Raw genomic sequence first — 26,248 nt, 5'->3', positions numbered from 1 at the left:
CTTATATATTTCCTATGTTGTGATCTGCTAGTCTAGTCTACAAACTACTGAAGGCATCACCATGAGCATTTTCATAGTCATGCAATACCATGGGTCTCCACCACATGGACTTATACTTACTTTGATGTCGTGATCTACCAGTCCAGTCTACATTTCATTAGAGGCATCACCATGATTGTTATCTTTCAACATGATTTGTCTATCTGGTTAGCAATATTCTTTCCTTACCAGAGGCATCACAAATGTATATTGGTTTATCTCATGCAGATTACATTTACACAATTCATTTTCTTACCTGATTTGATTGTATTCTCTTAATAAAATTCACATTGATCTACCAATTTCATTTACGATTATATCTCACATCATTTTGATCATACACTGATACTTTTATCTCTAAACTGAACATGCAATGTCATTATCTCAATTCATATACATACCAACTGTTTTAGATGTTTTCTTCATATATATTCTAAATTGAACAGTCCACAGACAAAAGCAAGATAGAGACGCACCTTAAACTCACTAGGACTGTAGCTTGGAGTTCCAAAACTTGAACATCCGTCTTGAACCGACAACAAAAACTACTTAAAGAATATGGAACCACCATTAAAACCCATTTTCATACAAATGACTACCATCTCAATTTCAAACGACCTCATATAGGGCCTTGTATTTATAACCTACTTTTCATAAGCTTAATAACAACCTTATTCTTTCAAAAACTTTAACATGTAAAGCTATTGGACTTACCAAAAGGTAAAATGTTCACTGGTTAACTCAAAAACCTTAACTCCATCTTAATAAGGAAGAAGATGACATACAAGTTTAGGAAGAAGAACCAGAGAATAGTATTTTCTAGAAATAAAAACCTCCACACGAACTCTTTCACTACATATATATATCCTCAGTTTCCTTTATTCGAACTTGACAACTGTTAATGATGACCGAAATTTGTCTCAATAAATGATCTACAAGATCTGAGAGAAACATAAATGAAAATCTTGCATAGATGATGTTTGACTAGTCAATTCAGTTGGTTCCTAACTAGATCACATTACAAACACAATTAGTATAGTACTTGCGAAAACTTGGCACACTATACATTTGGCGATAACTCTTACCAAGCTTACTCTTTACTTGACACATTCTTTTCTTAAATAGCATAATAACCCGAGATAGAATCATTAATTACTTATACGACGAGTACCATACGCCAACTCTTATTCATTAATAACCTCTAAATGGGCGGACTACACTATATCAAACATGTATCTTCATATCTACACGCCTTCTAATCTGGTTCGCCAGATTTGGGGTGTGACATAACTTCCTCAGTTAAGAATTCATTGAAGAAGACATTTATACATCCATCTTGAATAGTTTGATACCTAGGCTACTAGTTACTACAAGTAATAATATAATGGATTCCAGTTATGCCACAAGAGTAAAATTTTCATCGATGTTACTAGTTTGGCTTTGTTTTTTATGATGTTTCCACTTTCATCTATCTTATATTGAAGATCCATTTGGTGCCAATAGCATTACACCCTTATAAACAAGATACTAGTTCTGAGACATCATTTCTCGCACACTATTGAAGCTTTTCTTCCATTGTATGGATCCAACTTTCTTATTTTAATGCTTTTTCAACATTTTTTTTGGTTTGATGGAAGAAGTATAAAAGGCATTATTAGAGTATGCCTAAAGACCAATCATGAGAAAACTTTAAAAGATACCATTTAGCTTATTTTATTAATAAAGACAATCTCATTACTATGTTCATTCATAAATTTTGTGTATTAAATAAACATATAAATAATAAAGTCCCTGGAATAGTATGAATATTCTTGGGTTGTCGTTGCTTGAGTATTTTTATAGGCTATGGCAACAATAATATGTTGAGACCAATGAGCGGTTGTTTGAGGGCAAGGTGTTATCATGCGTGTGAGATATCATATCAACACAAGGTCATATGTTAGAAGAACAATGTACTGGACTGGCTCATCATGAGAATGATTCTTGGCTTATTATGTGAAAATCACAGTGATTGTGGCAGCCTACACTCGACATGAAATGTGAGTCCAAGTATGAACTGTCATATTATTTGCTGAAGCAACTTAGATGTCGTTCATTCAGTAATCGGGTTAAGAAATCAACTTTCAGAACAATTTTACAAAATTATGAAAAATAAAATCAATTACATGACTTTAAAATAATTTTGAAATCATTTACATTCAATTTTTATGTGTTTGAAGGTGTCCAGGATCGAATATGGTCTTTGGAGGTTAAAAGAGGCTCAAAACAGAATAATAGCCTTGTTCAGGGGCCTATGTTTTAGTACCTAGGGCATATGTATCAGTATGTAGGTCAGCGTATTATATATTTTGGCATTTTACCAAGTTGAGTACCGATACCTAAGGTAAGGGTATCAAACCCTAGCCCATTAGAGTAAAAAAATTATCATGTAACTCTCTTATTTTGGTACCTAAAAGTGTTTTACAACTATTTGCACTAATAAGGCTTAAAAACCAAATTTAGAACACCAAAAATGCATATAAAAAATTGCCTCCAAACATAGTAATTTGAAACATGCTCAGAGAACATTCATTTATAAGTATGATATATTTATAAAATATGATGAATCTAATCCAACATAACACCTACTAACCTAATGAACTCTTTCATGCTATAAGAAATACCAAATTTCATTATTATGCTAGCTTACCCAAACCATAAATGTTATAGCATAAGTGCATACGTAACTTTAAACCTTATACATTTACATGACATAACCAACATACACAAAACATACTTTAGGCTTAATTACACATTCATCAACATAAAAAAAAAACAAACTTAGCATGAGTGGCACTAACCATTTCTACTAGCTTAGGTGCATGTCAATACATAACTAAGTTAAAAAAAACGTAAAACAAACATTGCTTAAGCTAATATGAGGAACTTGGTGTTGTTAAAGTGTCGCAAGCTATCAAAACTTATTCGTTACCTGTGCATGAAACAAACATATCCGTACACTTAACATAAGGAGTTCAATGGTGCTAACACAATTTGAATTCTTAACTTGCATAACACTAAACAATCGAGTAAATGTTTTGAGTAAAGTTATGAGGCATAAAAAAATTTACCATAACAAGAATGACATTTGAATGGAAATGCATAAATTTTATCATTTGGCCCTCAAGGCTCTTAGTTCATATTTCACATGATATTTCACATGCTTATTGGATCTCCTTTTCATTTATACAAATTGAGTAAACCAAATTCATTTCTTTATATCACTCATAGTTCATATCAATGTTCCACCATCATTACATATCATAACAATCATTTTATCCCCTATTAACCAGACTAGAACTTAAGATCGAATACACACATTATTGAGGTACATGTTGATGTATTAGTTGCATCTGTGTTTTTAACAATGAAGGCAACACTATTTTTGACTTTCACTTTCTGTCTTTTGCTTTTCTCTAAACTCATATCAAAAGTTCATAATGAACTAATAAGTTCATACAACCTCATAGTGTTGATGTCTTTGGCCTATTGTATAACTATAATTTTGATGGCAAATTTTTCAAGAAGAGATTGTAGCACTTTTCCAACTCGTTTCACCTAAGAAAATTGTTCACCAAAGGAAAAGGCTTCATTAGAAATGTCACAAAGTTTAGCATAAAATTCAATAATTGATTAATCTAAAAATTTCAAACATGGATGTGAGTATTTATAGTTTTGACATTTGGATAGATATGGTCAATTCATGCTGGGTTTTGAGACTGGCTCGTGCATCTTGTGCTGCAACATATTTGAAGATTTGTTTGAACTGGTGAGTATCCATGCTACTGAAAATAACATTTAATGTAGAATTTTAGTTTGCAATCTTTTCTTTCTTAAAGGTCCAAGTTTCTTCAAACTTCACAGATCTAGTGTCATCTTCACTGGTTGCTACAGGTTCTGTCCACTATGTGAAAACATGTCTCCAGTCCCTTTCATCAAGGGCTTTAATTAAAACTCTAATATGAGCTTTCTAATAGGCATAGTTAGAACAATCTAACAATGGTGGTCAAGAAATTGAACTTTTTTTTCGTGGACTCCATGGATATCAACTAAACACATGATCACACAATGTATGTTTGGTGGTAGACTCTAATAAAGTAACTTCTAGTTATTTGAAGTCTTACACGAGATGAACAAGTATTAGTGAGAACAAGTAAATACCAAAAGCAGTTTAGTGAACACCCTTACATCTATGAAGTATTGCTTAGAGATTGAATCTACTAACAAGTCAACATTACAACTATTAAATACAACTCAATTAATACGAGGATTATTGTAGAAATTTGTTATGCAAATGCACATGTTGAATCAAGTAATAAAGTGATAAGAAGATATCATTCCCATGAGGACCAAATTCTAAGCTGTTAAATATCAAATATCAAATATTATCTAATCCGGATCAATAAAATAAATTCTAATTACAACTAAAATTAAACTGAAAGAACTAAAGAGATTTTAATAAAGTAAAGCGATGAAAATTACTAAGCTTCTCAATCAATTTTTAAAGATATTGGAACTTTAACTTCACCTAATTGAGTTAATTGATTATCTCTCATTCAATCGTTCAAGCTATGTAATCACTAACCTAGGATTCAATGACATTAATTAGACTCTTCTAGTATCTAGCTAAGTGAATCCCCCTTTCCCACTAGCTATATTCTAATGCTAGGCAAGTTGGGTGAAGTGCCTAAGAACAAACCTATTTGGTTGATCAGGGCATCAAGTATATTCCTATCCTAACCGAAAATTAACTCATTCGTCGACGCTACTAAACTTAATCCTGATCCATTTAATCGAGTTCTAAATATTAATTATCTCTTCCAAGACAAATCTAGATTATCAAATTAATACAACTTGGTCACTAGACAAGCAAATTAAATAAGCACAAGAATGAATAAATAATTAACAAGGATCGAAACAGTTAAAGAGAAAAATAAATAAATGATCTAAAAATAGGATCCATTATCATTCTAAGAAATCAGAGTTTAGTTCATGTTGATTTGAGAAAACATAACAAGAATTTTAGAACAAACTTGCATTGAGAAAAAGTAAAAAGAAATAATCTAGAGATAAAATTAGTTATCAAACTAATGTCGAATACTCCATATCTATTTTCCTTCTCGTATTTGCATGCTTGAAGTTTCCCTTGGTGTGAGAGAATTGTTTCTTAGCCTCCAAGTTGGTTTTTTCACTCTTTTTTTATTATTATCTCTTTTCCTTTTAAATCAGGTCCCCCGTTGTTTTTAAGGTTTTAATCATTCCATTCCACTGAATGCAGAACTGCGGTGGAGTGGACTAGTTGCTATTTGGAAATTCTCAATTGAAGATTGAGCTCCATCACACTAAAGTCTATGCTCCAAGCCTTCCATGTTTTAGTCGAAACCTACAATTTAAAGAAGAAAATGCCAAGTAAATCCAAGCTAACTCTAAAGTTAATAAAAATAAACAAAACATATTTTAGCTAAAAAACAATAAAATGTAATAAAACTAAGTGATAACATTACCTCCTAAAATATTATAAAAACTATAGTAATATAACTCTAAATATGAGAGTTATGTATTTAAGAACTCAAAACTTTTCCTACGGAAGGTGCCGATTAACTCTCAAAAGAGCGAATCAAGCTCTTGAATTGCACGGCTAAAAGTTCCTAATTGAACATTAATGTGCACTCTCAAATTCTCTTTTCTAATGAGGATGAAGATCCCTTAAATAATGTCTTCGATGCAACTCCATATGGTGACGAAGTCATCCTATTGACAATAGGAATTGTGTTGCCTAAAAGTATCCTTGGATCACATCCTTAATCTTCAGAATTAACTTGATTGATATCTCATATAAAAGGAAAGAACACATCCGAAATATATGGACTCTGTAAATCTAGTTTCCTATTACAAATAAAGCTTGTTGGATTTCTATTGGTGATCTCTCTAAACTTGTTTTGGGTGTTGATTGTGGGAATATGGTTCTGATTGTATTTGTGGGTTCTTCCCATGTTAGGTTTTGTTAACAAACATGGCAATTGACTGCTTGTTATTAATAAAAGTTTTATTCTACGGGAAAAAACAACAACAAATAAAGGTTATATTTGCGGCCATTAACATAAGAGCTAAATAATCCATAAGAGAAGAACAAACATTATCAACTTATACACACTTGTTACTCGTAATGTTGTTCAAATGATTGCAGTACTCGTGTTCCTTATGTTCTCTTTTTAAGTACAATAAAAAGGTAGACTGCTGTTGGATTGAGTATATCCAGACAATTGCGTGTGATTTCAGGAGACTCTTTGCTTGATTGCTGCTATACAAGTTTCTGCTATATATGTATGATATATCAGGTGATGAGAAAGGACTTTTCTTTGGTTAATTTGCTAGGGCTTTGGTAAGGAAATTTCTAGGGTCTAACATAATCAAGACATCTTTGTATCTTTTTCAAGTTTAGTTGCTGATATCGTTTTTAGGATTTGAATTTGAATTTACTTCATAGCAATATAATATATCTCATCATTACCGTTACACGTAACACTCATTAATTTTTGTTAAAAGATATAAACCTCAGAACTGTGGCTTACCAGTGCCTCTCTAGGGTTCTAATCCTTTTTAGGGTCTAACATATATACCTCACAACTGTAACTTTTCATGATTGAAACATACCTGATCTTCTCACACTAAAGGAAGTCGGCAATACCCTTTTCTTTCACCAAAATTGACAGTTGAAAAGCATAAAGAACTACTACTTTGAGGTGTATGATAGACATAATCCTTTATGCACCTTTGCAACATTCTTTTCATGTCAAAAAAAGGTCACATATCGCAATTCATTTCAGTGTTGAAACCTTTAACCCCACTCTCTTTTGGCTCTTTTCCAGGAAAACCTTTGCTTTCTCTTTTTTTGGATCGGTTGTAATAATATTAATGTTTTCAACTCAATAGTTTCCTATATCAGCTATGGTATATACGTAGAAATTTAAGCTTGCCTTTAGTAAAATACAATACATTAAATTGGATATGTGGTATCGGGATGTGGGGCATCAAAGGCACTAAAAAAGCGTAGGCCAGGGTGCTGTTGTTCAAAACGTTCACTACCACATAGAATAGGTGAGATGATTGAAGGTGTGATTTTGCATGTTGCAGATTCCATTTTTCCTCTTTAACCCTCTTCAATCACCATCACCTTTTTACAATTTTCCTTATATTTTCTCAAAAAATATCTGCTAATAACAAAAAGAAAAAGATGGTTTTAATCAGTGCCAGAACCTTCCACCACACAAAAAAAATGCGATAAACCTAATCCCTTAACATACAAATATAATAATATATATCTATAAAATAAGACTAGTAATCTGTCTTATTTACTTAGTGGAGAGCCACTTTTTAGTTTTTTAACTTCAACATTGTTTGTTACACTTGTAATCTTCTTGCCTATAAAAAGGGAAGCTAATTTCCAAGACTTCCAAGTTGCGAGTTTAAGCAACCATAGAAAGACAAAGGCATTTATTACAACCTTACTCTCCTTTTCCTGTCTTTCTTTTTCAGTATTGTGGTGCTTCTTTCTTTCTTTAACAGCTAAAATATTCAGAAACATGGTGGGTTTTTAGTTTCCATGCACACTATATATGAACAATGGCTGACAACCCATTTTCCTTCTTTGTTTTGTGAACATGATCATTTGGTTCAATGCTTCTAAAATATTTTGTTGATGCGCTGATCAGGAAGGGAAGATGAGTTGGACGGTGGCGGATGCGGTGGACTACAAGGGTTTCCCGGCTGACAGATCCAAAACTGGTGGTTGGATGCCAGCTGCACTCATTCTAGGTTTGCTCCTTATTTATACCATCCGCCATTGAATTTTGTTTCACCATTATTACTTGAGCTGGTTTGAGATGAACTTAAGACAGCTTTACACATTTTGGCTTACCACTATTTTGCTGGACAAGCATTCAGCATTCCATGTGACATCATATTATCATATAGAATCTCTGTTACTAGTGTTGGATACATAAATACGTCCAACAGAAGTATGTTTATAGCTTATATTTAGATATCCATTGAATATTAGTGTTAAAAATGAGTATTTCAAGAAAAAAGTATAAATTATAAATAGAGAGTAAATATTGCTGGTGAATGTGTGAAAGGGGATGGTGATATTCCATCAAAGCAACAGGTGGTTAGTTCATGCAAAGGTGTTGGGGCTTTTAAGCCTATATATATATATATCTGGTACAATAAGTCCAAATTTTTTTAACCGGGGAATTAAACACAAAAATTTACTAGCAAATTCAGCACTAATACATGAAAGCCTTTGACAAGTAAGAGAAAAACTTAACGCTAGTCCTCAAAACATGGGAAAACAAATTAGACACCTGGCTCTATCAGACACTTACCAAAATTTGAGTTACACAGAGGGGACCCGTCAGAGCTGCAATTCATAAATACTTACAATGAGGATAAAGTTCATGTCATTTTCTGTTTGGATTATGGAATAAGGAAGATATTCCATATATCTAGTGCCAATCATGCTTGAAAGTTATGACTGAGGGCAATGTCTTCGACCCCAATTTACTTTTTGTTGGATTTTGTGAATTTAATCTTCACTTTTAGATTTTTGAAATTTCTCACACTAATTCATTAATTAAGTTATATTATTTTTAGAAACCAACGCGATAATATTATTGTACATGTAATGTTCTATTAACTTGTTATATTCACATGTTACTTACAAGAAAATTAATTAATGAATTTAATGATGGTTACTTATTATAATAAGATTGAAAATTTGAAAATCCAAAAATATAGCGATTAAAAATAACCCATTTGGTGAACATGGACTAAATCTACAACTTTGCACATAATATAATATTAATAGCAAATCCAATAGGTTTAATTGTTACTGTTTGGTCAAGACTAAAATTTCAAAAATCAAAAAAATATAGTGACTAAAATTGATCAATTTAAAAAATATAAAAACTAAACTTAATCAAATTATGGTACATATATTAAATCTATAACTTATGCAAAGTAAAATGAATAATAGCAGAATTTCACCATTTACTTTCCACCATAATTCTTTATGTTATTAAATAACTCCACTTTTATAGCATTATTATATAGGTTTCACTTTCTGCTGACCATTAACATTCCTTTAAGAAAGAAAGAAAAAGGTTCACTTACCTTTTTGATTATTTAATGTAATTGAAGTACTTAATAAATCTCTGCTTCTTAGTCATCAAATTACAATCGTCGACTTCCCCCACTAGAAAAAAAAGCTGATAATAAAATAATTTGTGAAACATGTAATAATGCTGATTTGTTGAAACCATTTCATAGGGATTGAGATCTGTGAGAGGTTGTCAACAATGGGGATTGCAGTTAACCTTGTGACATACTTGGGAGGAACACTGCATTTGCCAAGTTCAACTTCAGCCAACGTAGTCACAGATTTCATGGGCACATCTTTTCTCTTGTGTTTGCTTGGTGGCTTTCTTGCTGATACATTCCTCGGCAGATACAAGACAATTGCCATATTTTCCATCATACAAACACTTGTAAGTGTTAAAGAAAGAAACAAAGAAAAGAAAATTTTCATTTCAATCTTTAATTGATCAGTTTTTGACTGTGATTATGATGTATATGGTGATGTAGGGGACTGGCACATTAGCATTGGCTACAAAGCTGCCACAGCTACGCCCACCACCATGCCATGGATCCCATACATGCAAACAAGCCAATGGATTTCAGATGGGGATTTTATACATCGCTCTGTATCTAATTGCACTAGGCACTGGTGGCCTGAAATCCAGTGTCTCAGGATTTGGAACTGATCAGTTCGATGAAAAAGATGAAAAGGAGAAATCCCAAATGGCTTATTTTTTCAACAGGTTCTTCTTTTTCATCAGTACTGGAACCTTGATGGCGGTCACAGTGCTTGTTTACATACAAGATGAAGTTGGTCGGAGCTGGGCTTACGGGATCTGCTCAGTCTCCATGTTTGTAGCCGTTTTGATATTTTTATCAGGGACCAAAAGATACAGATACAAGAAAAGCTTGGGAAGTCCAATAGTTCAGATTTTCCAAGTTATTGTAGCTGCAATAAATAAGAGGAAGATGAAACTACCTTACAATGTCGAATTATTATACGAAGACACTCCTGAAACTTCAAGAATCCATCATACAGATCGATTTCGGTGGGTTTTCCAATCTACTCAGTCTTCTGTATACATAACTTAATCATTTATTTCATTGCTTTTAACGGTTTTTCCCCTTGTTTCGTTCATATGTGCTAAATCCTAGGTTCTTGGACAAGGCCGCCATTGTTGGGGAAGGTGATCTTGAGAGAAACGTTGGGCCTGCTGCTGCTCCAAATCCTTGGAAACTTAGCCCAGTCACAAGGGTCGAGGAAGTGAAAATGATGGCGGCGCTTCTCCCAATATGGGCCACAACCATCTTATTTTGGACCACTTACGCACAAATGATGACCTTTTCAGTGGAGCAAGCCTCCACCATGGAAAGATCAGTTGGAGGTTTCCAAATTCCTGCAGGTTCCCTCACTGTCTTCTTTGTGGCAGCTATATTGATCACTCTGGCTGTTTATGACCGTCTCGTTATGCCATTATGGAAGAAATGGAAAGGAAAACCAGGTATGTATGTATTAGGAAAATAATAAATGACATACTAAATCATGCTATAATTTATTTCAATATAATTACCATTTCAATTCTTTCTGGTGCTACAGGTTTCAGCAGCCTACAGAGAATTGCCTTAGGCTTAGCACTATCAACTATGGGAATGGCATCTGCCGCAGTAGCCGAGGTGAAAAGACTGGAAGTGGCTCGAGCCACGGGTGCAAGTGCAACGACTGGAACCCTGCCTGTAACAGTGTTCATATTGATCCCACAGTTCTTCCTAGTGGGTGCCGGTGAGGCTTTCATTTACACAGGCCAGCTTGATTTCTTCATCACTCAATCTCCCAAAGGAATGAAAACCATGAGCACTGGTTTGTTCCTCACAACACTGTCTCTGGGTTTCTTCGTCAGCAGTCTGCTGGTATCAGTGGTGAAAAGCGTGATGGGAGGCAGCAATGGTGGACAAGGATGGCTGGCTGATAACATAAACCACGGCAGACTTGACTGCTTCTATGGACTTTTAGCCGTTTTGGGGGTCATAAATTTTGCTCTATATATTGTTTCAGCAGTATGGTTCAAGCCCAGGAAATCCAAACCAGCTACTCTACAAATGGACACCATTGTTAATGGCTCCTCTACTGCTGAGAATAAGTGCTAAACTACTTCAGGGATTGCAATATATGGGTGTTTTTTTTTAAGCTTGTTTTTCGCCTTTGTGTATTAAGATTTGGTTCCATTTCTCTCTCTTTTTCTTCTTTTTAATAGAAAAGCAAATTTTTAAGTACATTTCATCATTGTTGCTCACCTTCTTTACTCTTTTCCGCAAGTAAATCATTTTCCACCATTATTGTCACCCATCACCAACATTTGAACATTGATAAATGAAGATATGCTAAATCAACAACTCAATCTATTTATCCCATTTGCACACTAAGCTACGTAATTTATTACCGCACCATCGAATTATACTAAATACAAATATAAATATATCCCAAGAAATAGAATAAACAAATCAAATCTTTTCAACGGGCAATTTACACAAAAAAACCCTTTTTTTTAAATTACTGAAATGGGCCCAGTATTTAATTATTTACCGGAATGGACCATTGACGTGGACGCGACTTCATGCCACGTAGTGCGTTTCGGAGGACGCAATTTTGCTGTTTTTCCCATGTTAGGTTTTTTTGGCTTTTAGGGTTTAGGGTTCAGGCTTTTTAGGATTTTTAGGTCCTGGAAGAAATAATTTCGAGTTGGCATTTCTGAGCAAATAGTATAAAATCGCTTTTACAAGATGCTTTATGAGAAGAATTTGTTAAATCGCGCCCACGTGGACGCGCTTTTGCTACAGTAGGTCCTGAAAAAATTATTTCGAGTTGACGTTTCTGAGCAAATAGTATAAAAACGCTTCAAGCAGGATGCTATTTCAGAAGAATTTCTAAAATCGCGCCCTCGTGGACGCGCTTTTGCTACAGTTGGTCCTGGAAGAAATAATTTCGAGTTGACGTTTCTGAGCAAATAGTTTAAAATCGCTTCTACCATGATGCTTTATGAGAAGAATTTATGAAATTGCACCCACGTGGACGCGCTTTTGCTACAGTAGCATGTTTGGGCTGAGGCTATAAATGAGGCAAAAAATGTTCTCAGAATGCAGAAGTCACAGCAGAAACAATTTAGAGAGGCTAAGAAGGTTAGAGTTTCAAATATGAGTGAACGTATTAGTGCTGTTATTTACTACGATGGTGAGGTTTGCCACACCGAGAATGGTGTTGTTTTTTTGTCGGAGAATACGGTGCGACTGGTTTTTAACTAGAATATAGATTTGACAGAACTTCGTAAAAGAATTAGGTATAAAATTTTCGGAACGACGCCAATGAAAGTTTTGTCTATCACGTATCGATTTTGTTCTTCTGTTGATCCGGTGACATATGACTCGTTTGACATAAAAGGTGCTCGTAGCTTGGAGGCAATGGTGTAGACTCATCTTGCTAGTGGAGCACTTTATATTGAGTTATATGTACAATTTACATCGCCAAATGATGTACTTGCAACCAGTGTTCGAGATGTATACACCACCCTTGGCCGACACTCGGTTAGCGGGTTACAAAATACGGAACAGCCCATGTTTGGTAGCGGTGTCGAATGCACATCCCCTGCAAGACACTCTGTCGGTGGATGGGACATGTACGTCGGTGGCTTGATGTTTGATGCTGGAAATACATTCTGGGGAACGGCATCAAGTTCTAGTGGAGGGCAATCTACATCCAATTGGGGACGTTATCAAATGCCCAGAAGAAGGGATGATGTACTCCCTACAACATCAACTGGTGAGGGGATGTAACACCCCTTACTCGAGACCGTTTTCGGAGTCAAGCACGAAGCATTACTTAGCTTATCTTACTAATTCAGAGCATAAAAATTTACTTTGAAAATTAATTTCACTATTTACAGCAAACCTGTCCAATCACGTAGAAGTTACTAAATTGATTATAACTCGAGCTACAGGACTCAAAATTTAATTCCATAAATTTTTCCTAAAATTAGACTCGTATATCTTTGTACCATAAAATTTTTAGAATTTTTGGTTTAGCCAATTAGTACAGTTTATTAGTTAAAGTCTCCCCTGTTTCACCATTCGACTGTTCTGACCTCTTGTTACTAAAAATAAATTTTATCATTATAGGATTTTCATATGGTGTTCTTACTTGTTCCTACAGAAAATAGAATCATTAAGGAATCTAAGAATATAAACTATAACTCATAACCATTTTTTTAGAATTTTTAATGATTTTCTAAACTCAGAACAGGGGACTCCAAAAATAGATCTGACCCTGTCTCACTAAAATTCACACATCTCAAAATATAAAATTTATTTTGATAAACCGTTATTTTTCCATGAAAATAGACTCAACAATATTTAATTCCATATATCATTCACTATCTAATTCATTTTATACCATCCTAGGTGATTTTTCAAAGTCACATCACTGTGCTGCCTAAATTCTGTTTCTTTACAAAATTTTACCCATTTCATGATTTCCATGCATAATTTATCACCTAGACTCTTATAACAACAAACACCTTCATACTTAACCATTTTTAATAATCATTCATCATCAAATACTTACACCTCATTCTTTAGCAAAATCATAATTACAAACATGCAAAATAACTAAATCCCTATACATGCCATAACTCAAACGAGTTTCATCATAAAATACCGAGCAGTTGTGGTTGATAGTGTGGACGATCAACGACTTCTTTAGGATCCTTGAAGTAGCCTTGCAATACTACAAGAGAAAGAGAAATAAAAGAAGTAAGCATAAAGCTTAGTAAGTTTACTAGCAAATAAATAACAACATTAAACACAAATAATTAAACTCAAGTGTCTATATCTCTAGTTTACTCTTTAGATAATCTCATTCTAGTTCTCTTGTTTGTTTTCTTAGTATACTCGTATGCATAACTTACTCTTCTCTTGCTGCATCATTGAATATCAATTGATAATATAATAAACTCTTAACTCCTATAACTTACCTGAGCTTGCCATTTATGTTTTTAACTGAACTTTCCTGAACATGATTCGTTTATTAGCCCGTTGAGTTACATTGGAACAATAAGGATACTCGGGTCTCTTCTGGTAAAAACATGCCAAAGCCATGTCCCAGACATGGTCTTACATGGGATGTTCTCATGTCGGTGCCCATGCCATGTCCCAGACATGGTCTTATAGGGGACCTCTCATGATCTCAAGGATGTCAATGTCATGTCCCAGACATGGTCTTATATGGGATCTCTTTACCCAAATGTAATGACGTTTGTATCCAGTACTTTCCTTATGTATCAACGGGACTTTTTAATATTAATTCTTTATCATTTTATACTTGAATCAACATCAAATAAATTCATGGAATAAATTCATAGCTACTGGAAAATAGCAGCATTAATAATAATTATTGAAATATTTCATTTATTTACCGTAAACTTACCTCGGTACCAAATATAGCCCAAATCACCAACTTAGTCTTCAACTTTATTCTTCCCTTTGTCTAACCTCGAGTTTCATTCTTCTTGATCTAAAATAGCAAATTTAACTTATTTAATACTCACATTCATCAAAACAGCCCTCGACTCTAACTTTTTCAAAATTACAATTTTGCCCATAAACTTTTACATAATTACATTTTTGCCCCAAGGCTCGGAAATTAAATTTCATCTCATATTATTATGTTTTATGACATGATGAACATTTTTCTCTTCTATGACAACATCAAATTCTCACTCTAACACTTACTTATGTACATTAGGGATTTTTATCGATTATGTCAACTTACTCGTTTGCGCTTAAAATCGGCTAGCAAAAGCTGTTTAACATAATTTCTAGCTTCATATTCTATCATAACACATCAAAATAAACACTTTTCACCTATGGGTGTTTTTCCAAATATAAACCCTAGGTTAAATTATTGCTAGAATAAGCTAAATTAAGCTACCGGGACTCTAAAAACGTAAAGAACATTAAAAACAAGGCTTGGGATCACTTACTATGGAGCTTGGTAGCTTGAAAACCCTAACTATGGCTTCCCCCTTGCTGATTTCATCCAAATGAAGAAGATGAGCACAATTTTCCATCTTTTTCCCTTTTAATTCATTTTAATTACTAGATTACCAAATTGCCCCTAACTTAAAATTTTTCTATTTCACTTATTTCATGTCCATTTTTGTCTAACAACTTAACCAATGGTCTAATTATCATATAAGAACCTCCAATTTAAAGTTTCATAACAATTGGACACCTCTAACATGTAGAACTCAACTTTTGCACTTTTTACAATTTAGTTCTTTTGACTAAATTGAGTGCCCAAACGTCAAAATTTTCGAACGAAATTTTCACAAAATCATTTTGTGAAATCATAGACCATAAAAATATAAGAAAAATAATTTTTTTTCATCGGATTTGTGGTTACGAAACCACTATTTCGACAACCTTAAATTTGGGACATGACAGGGGACCTCGTATGCTGCAGATGATTGTGGGTTAGAAGATGACTCCGATGTGGATCCACCTTGAGAGCTCGGGCTGGATGGTGTAGAAGTTGGCTTATTTTCTGAACCAAAGCCTATTCCAACAGAACCTGAAGATGCTGAAAGGAGTTCAGATGAAGAAGAAAATCCACGATTCAGAGCATACTCACCTCTAGCCCACATGCATAATGTCAAACTATCTGTAGATGATGCATTAAAGTTTCCAGATCTACCACACCAGTTGCGTGATCGTACAAGTTCGGGGGTAGATTCCGGTGAATTTGAAGTTGGTAATCATGTTACCAACAAGGATAGTTTTATTGGTGATTTGAAACAACATAGCATCAAAAACGGCGTTAACTACCACGTCGTTAAATCCAAATCTGATAAGTTTGAGGCAAAGTGTGCGGTCCAAGACGACACATGTTCATGGAAAATCTATGCCTCGTTAAGGAAAAGGACAGGGTTGTGGGAGATTAAAAAGTACAAAGGTCCACATACATGTGCTGCAGGTACAGTATTGACGGTTTCTGAATAATACTTTTATTATGCAATGTTGCATTATTTAATGTACTCGGTTTATAAGTGTTCCATAAGATCATCTCAAGATTGATTCAGCTATGTTAGCTAGCTTAATACTGCCCACAGTTAAAGCAGATCTCAAGACTTCAGTGCCGGTGTTAATTGCCAATATTCGTAGCCAAATAGGGTACATGCCCTCTTACCGCAAGACTTGGGTAGCTAAGAAAAAGGCGTTGGAAAAGATACATAATGGGTGGGACGCCTCATATAATGAAATATGGCAGTGATGTCAGGTGCTAGAGAGATACGTCCTAGGTGCCATCACATACCTTGAAACAGAACATGCGTACTACAACAACCGATTGCTACATGGATGCCAAGTGTTCAAACGCCTGTTTTGGACCTTTAAGCAATGCCGAGATGCATTTCCATACTGCAAGCCGTTGGTACAAATTGACGGTACCTTTATGTTCGGTAGGTATACTCATCGGCTATTGCTTTCGGTGGCACAGGATGACGGTGGGAGAATTCTTCCAATTGCATTTGCAATAACACCGGGGGAGTCGTCTGATGACTGGGATTTCTTTCTCTCTAGGTTAAGTAGGCATGTGTGCCCCCAACCTGATATCTGTGTTATTTCAGATCGGGGCGCCGGTATACTAGCTGCATTTGATCGATAGGGAAGCTTATGGCAGCGCACACACCATAAATATTGTCTAAGACATGTTGCTTCGAACTACTACAAGCAATATCCATCTAAGAGCGAACGACGACAAGTGACCAACATGGGTATTTAGTCTATATCTGTGTTATTTCGTTTGTCAATTTGAATTAGTTTTATTGATAGAAGTGGTATAAATTATTCGCTATGATCTTATATTTGCAAGGTATGAAATAAATAAATATCGTTTTCATGAGATGTTGGCAATTTTACGTTCAATTAACGGAGAAGGGGCGAACTACCTTTGTAACATATGTTTCAAACAGTGGGCACAAGCATACGACGGCGGCCTACGATATGGCCATATGACGTCGAACCTGGCTGGATGCATAAATTCTGTTCTTAAAGGAACGCGCCATCTACCGATAACATCGGTTGTGCGAGAGACATATTTTCGTTTGGCAGCACTATTTCCAAAGCGAGCAGCAAGTTATGCAGGTCAGATGCAGGGAGGCCATGTATGGTGCAATAAGGTAGTTCAAGAAATTAACAAAGCCAAGGCGAGGGCAAACACCATGCACACAGTGTGTCACGATCAAGACAATTTATGGTTTCGCGTGACAGAGTTTGACAGACCGCACCAATGTGTTGTTGGCGGGCAATATCGTGTACACTTGCGAAATAGGACTTGTGACTGTGGGATGTTTGATGCACTTTGTTATTTATGCGCTCACGTTATTGCAGCTTGTCAGAATCTCCGTGTGGATCCGATGAGCTATGTGGACGAAGTGTACAAATTAGAAAACATGTAAGTGTCTGGAGACACGTTTTCCCACCGGTCCTAGATGAACGTAAGTGGTCGCCCGTATCTCTTGCTCCTTTTAAGTTGTTACCGGATAGGGAATTGCGTCGTAAACCAAAGGGTCAACCTTGCTCGACTAGAATACGTAACAATATGGATATCCGAGAAACAGCTAGTCAACAGAAGTTATGCGGATGGTGTAGGAATCCAGGCCATACAAGCCGATCATGCCCTAATCGGAATAGTTGAATGTAATTGTAAATAAATTATATTTTTTCAATTATTTATTGATAATTGTATTAATTGTTAGTAACAATCAAAACATTTTTTCAAATCTAACATTATGTGAATGTAAAAATATTAACTGATAATTGTATTAATGGTTAGTAGAATTCTCAAATAATATCAAAATATTCAAAATATTTGTACAAATTAATTAATCTCATGTTATTACATCAAATAATATCAAAATAACTAAAAAAAATTTCTATTTTATTACATCAAATAAACTTCTATTTTATTACATCAAATAATATCAAAATAACTCAAAAAATTTATTATTTTATTACATAAAATAATATCAAAATATTCAAAATATTTGTACAAATAAATTTAAATACGGCAATCAATGTCTATGCCCGGGGGATTCAGTGCCACATGGCGGCCGTTGACAGTTACGCGTTGGATTCCTCCTTTCTCTAGCTTCTAGCGGCAGTTGTTTTTCCGGCAGGGATTCTGTTTCTTCCAGTACGGCATCTAGTTGCCGGACTTGGGACGATGATCCACCTTCAAAGAATAGTGTATGTGGAGGTGTTTGCATCATGAACAGGGACAGTGTTTGAAACCCATACGTTGGTGGGGATTGGTAAAAAGGAGAGCTCCCCGACGGCCCCTCTTGCGATCCCTCGTGCGTCGCTGGCCTATACATCGGCGGTCCACTCGGCATAACAGGAAATGAAGCTGGACCGGGCATTTGGCTCCAACCTGCCATAGAACTCGAAAAAGGATACATACTAGGAAACGCACCTGGCATCATCTGAAAAGGCGGTTGCGTGGGTATCATCGGTTGAACTGCTGCGTCGGGTGACTGTGTCGGTGAACTCGTTGGGCTTGGTGATTGCATGGCCGCTAATGATGAGCCGGGTGAATGTCTGGGCCTCGTTGAGGGGCTGCCTTCGTCGTCTTGTCCTCTTGGATTTAGAGGCCCGCGCCTTTCCCTTTCGACACGTATTTGTCGCTGCCTCTCTTCTGGCGTCAGTAAATATGACTTGCCATGGATCCTAAACCATGGCATGTATTCTAGAACGCACACTAACTTTGGAACGATGATTGGTTCTCGAGTTGGTATATATTCATACTGATCTTCCGACATTTCCATGTACTCGGACCAGTATCTCGGCCAATCCATATTCAATTGCCGAAGGTCGACTTTGTGTTGATCATCAAACACCTCAGGATCTACGGGACTCGGTTGTCTATATCCAAACTGTCGTAGCACTCTGTCTGACTGGTGCGGCTCCACGGTTGCGTAGTTGATCAACACGACTTTCACGTGCCAAGCTTGTAGATTTTGTAAGAACTCTTTCGGAATTACTGCTCGAATTACCGGATCCTCGTATAGTGTCCATTGAAACTATATGAACATGATAGAAATATTAGTTATATACATAATACTAAATACTAAATACTAAATAGCAATCAACTAGCGAATGTATGGAAATATCTATTTTATTTAATACTTACTTGTGCTTCCGACCGTTGGTCCAATAGAAGCTGTATATCTTCAAGAGAGGTAAGTAATCGAGCATGACTTGCCGGCTAGTTCCACCTAATTTAATAATTTTTTAGCATACTTTTATTTTTAAAAATCTAAATAATAATTATAAAATCTAATATAAAATTTACCTCGTTATGAGTGGGAATGTATACGGGTGGTCCACTCGAGGACGTAGAAATGGAAAGCGAAATCGTGCCTATGACTGCAGTAGTGACAGACAACCTCCGATTTTTGCTCTCCTCGGTCGCGTCGCTCCGCACATCTCCCGATATAACGTTGCCAAGATGGCAGACCCCCAACTCAATTCATCAGCTCCTCTAAAATCAATGAGTTTCAGTAGCCATCTTAGATGTACGCGTCTCTGTGACGTGTTGGGCATCAGATAACCTCCAATTAATTAAAGAATGTATACCCGAGCATATCAGATTCTTTCAATTTCGGTTGAATCTTCATTCGGATCAGGGAATGTGTCACGTAACCAGCCCATCTCGATCTTACTTCCCTCCATTTTCTCCGGAATAGCGCCCAAAAGCTTGTAGCACACTGCCCCCCAATCGCTAGATTGAGCAGACCCGGTGACTGGGTACCTGTCCACCGGCAATCTCAATTGCAAACTGACATCTTCTAGAGTGATAGTGCACTCTCCACATGGAAGATGGAATGTGTGCGTCTCGGGTCTCCACCTCTCGATCAACGCACTGATTAGTTTCGGGTCCACCTTGCATTCTCGGCCTACCGTCGCCACGTGCCAAAAACCCGCTTCCCGCAGGTAGTTCTCTACCAACGATAATGGAGGACCATGCATATTTCGGATATTGCATTCCAATACCCGATCTACAGACTTTTATAACAAACACTACACTAAAACAGGCTTTTAGCGACGCTTTTTTAGGCCTTTAGCGTCTCTATTTGCGGCGCTTTTAGAAGCGCCACAAAAAACGCCGCTAATGACAACGTCGCTAACTTTAGCGGCATTTTTAGAAAATAACACCGCTAAAGACCAAGACCTTTAGCGGCGCTTTTTCCACAAACGCCGCTAAAGACCATGACCTTTAGCGGCGCTTTTCCCACAAACGCCGCTAAAGACCATGACCTTTAGCGGCACTTTTCCCATAAACGCCGCTAAAAATATAACTTTTAAAAAATTTATTTTAATCAAATTATATTTATTTTTATGATAAATATTATATTATGTTTTTATTTTCTAAATTTGAACTTTAAATATACTTTTAAGGATAAATAAAAAATATTATTTAAATTAAATTTTTGTGAAAATTTTAACTTTAAAACTAAATATAAAAATTAATGAATTTAGTTTTAGAATTTAAAATAATAAATTAATAACACAATTAAAATACAAAAGTTAAAACTCAAGTTGTCGTAAATATTAAAGTAAAAATAAAAATTTAGGATCAAAACTAAATTAAATAATACATATGAGAAACTTGTATGGCTTCTTCCATCTGTATTGTGCGTTTTGGAACAACTTCCTAATTACATTTCAAAATGTCAATGAGTAGGCATGAGTCAGTTCAACTTTAGACAACCTTAAATAGTTTTATGTATTACGAAATCTACACAAGTGAGGAAATTTGCTCTAGTTTAAAAAAGTAGACCAAAATGCATAATATGAGGATGAACTTGCTTGGAAGTCTTCTCATCTACATGTTTTCATGTTTTCTCTGGGAAAATTAATAGAAAGGCTGGTTAATTTTTCCAAGGGTAAGTGTTGGAAATGCCTTGATAATGGATAAAAATTAGGTTGCATGAAGCTCATCCATGAGAAAATATTCCTAGCAAACGATGGCAAGAAAAAGGCACCTATTGTTCTTGCTCCCATCCTCCTAATCTCTCCCCAGGGTCATAGTTTGTGAACACCCGAAACTCATTTCCAAGTTTGCTTGAGTGTCGTGGCCGAAAATTGCATGCACGCAAACCCAAAAGCTCTGCAGCTCTATCCCTCTGCACCTCTCCTGCAAGTCAATCTCTTAGCAATCAATAATACCAAACCACGAGAAATGATGCAGATTAATTGAGACAGAATCTTGCAAAATCTAATCGTAAGTATATTTCATGTTCTTGTGGGGAAAAAATTATCTCCCTGCAGAGTAGCAACTATAAACCTATAGTTGGAAAAATGTAAAACATGAGGATTGGAGAAAATACTCACCCCAGCAATAATGATGAAGAGATCTTCCTAGTGTTTTTCATCTACTAGTTGAACTGCAAGACTATCACTTCCATCATCCTCCTAGAGGTATTAAAAAAGAAGAAAATATAAGAATTGGTTACTCAAAGGTACTACCTTTCTTGATGAAAGATGAACTGTTAAATACATGCAGAAATGAACCGTTCAACACATACAGAAAGAACTTACTTTTCCCATAATCCACTTAACGAATCCACCAAACAAACTCCGACAAGCACTACCTGAACCTTGCCTACAAAATATTTTTAAAAAATCAATAAATCATCAATTGAATTACAACTAAAATTCTTGCATCTCTATAAGTAAAAAAGGCCATACCTAGCTATAGCAGAAAGTTGACTCTCATCTTCACTGACATTCATAAGCTTTGCAAGTGCAAAAACTGCACCAAACCCAAAACCATTAGTCCTATAAACTGTATTAAACAACAAAATAAAAAAGAAAAAGAAGGTTAAAGGGTCTGCACAAGGCTAGCTGAATTTATTCCACTGCTTAGCATGGTTTATATTAACTTCATTGATCAGATTCAAAGAACAACATATAATCTGTAACTAACTGAATTTATTTCTTAAACACGGAAAGCTACAAACTGATATATGGTCGATATAAAACTCACCGTTAGGAACCAATAACGAGACCTTCCTGAGCGATGTTTGTTGTCACACGAAGCACTGCTTTACAAGAAAAATATTTAAATATCAATACAAATACATAAACTCTTCTTTACAAGACAAATATTCTAAGCTATCAATACGAATCTCATATTTAGTAAGTTTGAAAATTTCATAATTAAAGCAAAAGATATTTAAATATCAATAATATAATAGTTTTAGCTTTAACATATTTGATGTCTTTCTACTGACATTTAAAATATGGCAAAAATCAAATTATTACAAAAGACAAAGGCAAATCATAATAATAATAATAATAATAATAATAATAAACATCATCTCATCATAACCTAGGACTATCAAATCAAAGAAAACATGATATAAAGTCAAACTCTTATCCCACTAATCAGCCAAGATTATATGATATATTTTGACATCAAAATTCAAAAAAAAAAGGTAGATATATATAACTTTAACAAAAATAAATTAATACAGTATCATCTAGCTCAAATAGATAAAGAACCTAAATTCAAGTTGAGGGAGTTTTGATTTATCTAGATCCTTAGAGACTGAACACATGCATTGTTTCCAAACACGACAGAGGTCATGAGGGAAAACAATAATATTTAGGAATTGTACGCCTAATTTATTGAAAAGGGCAAAAGGAATCTAGTTTATATCTCTTACTTAGGTCCTGCAGTCATTGTAGGGCAATTCTCAGGACTACAAAACTTAGTGAGGGTACCATAGAGCAAATTCACCTGATTGAAGAAATCCACAGCTGAAAAAGATCCAACAATTATGCTTTAGCAATGAGCTTCAAAGAACAATCGGTAGTAACCTAGAACTAGGGAAGAAAGTACTAAAACATTCTATGAAAAATAAACTAATGAATGGAATACAAGTAAATTAGTTGTTATGAAAGTAATGACAGCAAGGCCATGCTAAAGTAGAAAATACATGGATAAATTATATCCACAGTTTTTTTTTTTGCAAAAATAAGCATTTATTCAAACTGTTCAATATGTTCATGGTAGGAAGATCTTATCGTAAATTCATACTGAAATTTGATGAAAAAAATGACTTATTAGATAAGGTGATCAAACAATTGCATATGAAACACGCAACAGAAAGGAAAGAACTACATGTACAAATTTGCAATCAAACAATTTGCTCATAATCCCAAACCAGAAATACATGTACAAATGAATCAAACATGCTATTGTACTTACAATTAAGGGGATAAAAGGTAGCCATAAATATGAATACCATCCTGTTGATGAAGAGCAAATTGATCATTAATCATTAGTAAGCTCAAAAATATCCATCACTATGTTCATATGATGACACTATTGAACTCAATTCTTTATGAATATGATGAGATACTTACCATGTGTATAGGCAAGCAAGAACAAGACAGCAATGAACCAGATGATTGGACTGCAAACACAATCATTAACTTAGCATCGTAAAGTTTTAACTAATAAAATTGAAGAACTCTTGGTTAGCTTGAGACTACCAACCTGATCCCTACAACAACTTTAAAATCATCCTCTAATGATCTCTTGATGTATTTCTGGAAATCGAATTTTGTTTCGTTTTCAGGTGCCAAATGTGCCTGAAAGTATTGCAGATTGAAGTTTCAATTAGAAACAAGAAAATAGGAAAAATAAAATAGCATAAAACTCCATAGAAATCCATGGCTTAGCTTACCATGATAAATCCATGCCTCAATGTCAGGTAATCAACCTTTGTGACTGACCCAAAGAATTGTCTAAAGAAACAGACCTATAAATAAAGAATCGAATCAGAATTCATAACCATAAAATGTCACCTAAAGAAAAAGAATCCTATGCTATAAATTCAATGGTTGCTGGACTTCTTTTACAGAAGGGACTCGGATTTTTCATTTTTCTTGAAATACTCAAGTTTTTTCGTAGAAGTCGGGCCCTCCAATTATATGAAAAAAAGTTCAAATGTTTATCTGATTGTACTTACAATCCAAAGAGTTAAGGTCGAACGGCTCCAAAAGCTCAGATGCCTAAACCTGAAAACTAATAATCATAAAGTAAACCAACTGAATTAGAAGTAAAAAAAACATAGTTCTAAAACTAAAAATAGAAATGAAAAGGCAAAAGACAAAGAGAAAGACAGAAATGAAAACGCAAACACAAGTAAAGATTCATACCTAAAATTAGTCTTCGACAAAGCAACCAAAAAGAAACAGACAGACCCACAACAATAGATTTCAAACAAAGAGTGAAACAGTGAGTTTTGCAATAGAAAGCTTAGGGATTATCCCTCACGAAAGTAGACAAATAAAAAACCAAAAAGAAACAGACAGGCCGACAACAATAGATTTCAAACAAATATCGAAAACAGGGGATTTCAATATCACCAAAAAAAAGAAACGACAGACAAAATCTTTGGGTTTCTCCCTCTCACGAAAAAGAATGAGGGGAAATATTGAAATGAAACCGAGAGAGAGAGAGATAATGAGAAGGAAGCGGGATATGAAAAGTCTGAAAAAAATGGGAGCGAAGAAAAGTCTGAAGATTAGGGATTTCAGGGGGGAAAATTGTGGTAAAATGGCGGGATTTTATAAAGTTAAATGATTTTTGCGGCTTTTTCTAAAAAAAACGCCGCTATGGTCATTTTGAACAAAAATTATTTCATTTGTATTTTAATTAATATAAATAAATAAAATATTTTTAGCGGCGCTTTTTCAAAAACGCCGCTAAAGACCCCAACATTAGTGGCGCTTTCTCAAAAACGCCGCTAAAGACACCAGCATTACCGGCGCTTTTCCAAAGACGCCGCTAAAAACCCCAGCATTAGCAGCGCTTTTACGAAAACGCCGCTAAAGCCCCCAAAGGTAAGAAAACGACGCCGTTGGGCTTTGGTTAACGCCGCTAATGCTCATTTTTAGCGGCGTTTTTTGAAAAACGCCGCTAATGCTCGATCTTTAGTGGCGATTTTCTTAAAACGCCGCTAATGCTCTATTTTTACCAGCATTTTTTATCCAAACGCCGCTAAAAGTGCAGCTAAAAGTCTGTTTTGGTGTAGTGAAATAATAAATTAATAATGATCTAAAAATACATAAATAAAAAATTCTTAAATAATATTTAGAAATTAAATTTAACACTTACAATTTTCATTTGTTCCACTGATATGTGATGCTTATCAAGACGAGTCAATTCTCCGGCCATTTAAAACAAAATTTTTAAAATTATTTAAAAAAAATGAAGAGAAATTTAGAAATTTTTACGGTTCAAAAAAATTTAAAACAAAAATTTTTTAAATTATTTAAAAAAAAGAGTTAAGAGAAATTTAAGAGGAACTTGAGAGCAAATTGAGATTAAATATGGATTTGAGAGAAATTTGGAAGGAATTTGAGAGCAAATTGAGAGGAAATTTGAGAGAGGATAAGTTTGTGAAAAAAATGGGGTGGAGGTATTTATAGTTTTTTTTGACCGTTGGGGGGGCAACGGTCAAATTTTTGACCGTTGTGCGCTGACGTGGCCGCAACTTGCTGGTGCGTCCCCTGACATCACGCTGACGTGGACGCGATTTGTCGGAAAATGGCCCATTCCGATAAATAATTAAATACCGGGCCCATTTCGGTAATTTAAAAAAATGGGTTTTTTTGTGTAAATTGCCCCTTTTCAACAACATAATTTTAATATTGAATAATTGCAATATTATCATGCAAAAATATAACACACCAAATCCTTTAAATAACATAATTTTAAACATAAAATAAAAATAATTATGTAAAAGGTACCAAAACAAATAATTAAGTAATAAATATTAATTAAGCAATATATTTTCTATAGTTAATTAGATTGATTAAATAATTTAAAATCAAAGAATTATGAAATCATAAACATTAAAACATATATACTTTTTAAAATTGAATTGCGTCATAAGACTTTAAATCAATT

At 34.8% G+C, this 26,248-nt stretch overlaps 2 protein-coding genes and 2 long non-coding RNA genes across 6 annotated transcripts; 1 reads left to right on the top strand and 3 right to left on the bottom strand.

Moving 5' to 3' along the window:
* The first annotated feature begins 7,437 nt into the window (after nt 1-7,437).
* LOC107901290 (protein NRT1/ PTR FAMILY 6.2) lies at nt 7,438-11,486 on the top strand. The gene is made up of 6 exons (XM_041095244.1): nt 7,438-7,664; nt 7,791-7,893; nt 9,406-9,623; nt 9,721-10,262; nt 10,369-10,715; nt 10,811-11,486. The coding sequence occupies exons 1-6, from the start codon at nt 7,662-7,664 to the stop codon at nt 11,356-11,358; spliced, it is 1,761 nt and encodes a 586-aa protein (XP_040951178.1). The 5' UTR covers nt 7,438-7,661; the 3' UTR covers nt 11,359-11,486.
* Nucleotides 11,487-18,332: 6,846 nt separating this feature from the next.
* Nucleotides 18,333-19,863, bottom strand: LOC121218374 (serine/threonine-protein phosphatase 7 long form homolog). Its single transcript, XM_041095546.1, has 3 exons — nt 19,840-19,863; nt 19,451-19,525; nt 18,333-19,340 (listed from the first exon to the last, which is right to left on the bottom strand). Exons 1-3 carry the CDS (start codon nt 19,861-19,863, stop codon nt 18,333-18,335), a joined length of 1,107 nt encoding a protein of 368 aa, XP_040951480.1.
* A 1,060-nt stretch (nt 19,864-20,923) lies between these two features.
* Nucleotides 20,924-23,912, bottom strand: LOC107901291 (uncharacterized). 3 transcript variants are annotated; one of them, XR_005914474.1, is made up of 9 exons: nt 23,828-23,912; nt 23,695-23,744; nt 23,537-23,577; nt 22,992-23,085; nt 22,310-22,367; nt 22,012-22,075; nt 21,862-21,925; nt 21,655-21,735; nt 20,924-21,457 (listed from the first exon to the last, which is right to left on the bottom strand). It is a non-coding gene; the product is annotated as an uncharacterized lncRNA (long non-coding RNA). The 3 variants fall into 3 exon arrangements; XR_001685208.2 differs by having other exon boundaries at nt 22,310-22,364; XR_005914473.1 differs by lacking the exon at nt 23,537-23,577 and having other exon boundaries at nt 22,310-22,364; nt 23,066-23,085; nt 23,828-23,874.
* Nucleotides 23,913-24,012: 100 nt separating this feature from the next.
* On the bottom strand, nt 24,013-24,889 carry LOC121218282 (uncharacterized). Its single transcript, XR_005914475.1, has 3 exons — nt 24,493-24,889; nt 24,303-24,358; nt 24,013-24,092 (listed from the first exon to the last, which is right to left on the bottom strand). It is a non-coding gene; the product is annotated as an uncharacterized lncRNA (long non-coding RNA).
* Between the last annotated feature and the right edge of the window lie 1,359 nt (nt 24,890-26,248).

The sequence above is a fragment of the Gossypium hirsutum genome, chromosome D06 (assembly GCF_007990345.1).
Source record: "Gossypium hirsutum isolate 1008001.06 chromosome D06, Gossypium_hirsutum_v2.1, whole genome shotgun sequence".
Classification (NCBI taxonomy): domain Eukaryota; kingdom Viridiplantae; phylum Streptophyta; class Magnoliopsida; order Malvales; family Malvaceae; genus Gossypium; species Gossypium hirsutum.
Note: the sequence above shows the minus strand (reverse complement) of the source record. Positions and strands in the feature narration are given on the sequence as shown.

What these genes read in the sequence shown, in the direction of transcription:
- LOC107901290 (XM_041095244.1), top strand. An exon ending in GCCAGCTGCACTCATTCTAG is followed by an intron (nt 7,894 to 9,405) that starts GTTTGCTCCTTA and finishes ACCATTTCATAG; the next exon opens with GGATTGAGATCTGTGAGAGG. An exon ending in CATCATACAGATCGATTTCG is followed by an intron (nt 10,263 to 10,368) that starts GTGGGTTTTCCA and finishes GCTAAATCCTAG; the next exon opens with GTTCTTGGACAAGGCCGCCA.
- LOC121218374 (XM_041095546.1), bottom strand. Translation starts at nt 19,863, where the DNA reads ATGCCCAACACGTCACAGAGACGC. An exon ending in CCAACACGTCACAGAGACGC is followed by an intron (nt 19,526 to 19,839) that starts GTACATCTAAGA and finishes AGGTGGAACTAG; the next exon opens with CCGGCAAGTCATGCTCGATT. An exon ending in ACCAACGGTCGGAAGCACAA is followed by an intron (nt 19,341 to 19,450) that starts GTAAGTATTAAA and finishes ATGTTCATATAG; the next exon opens with TTTCAATGGACACTATACGA.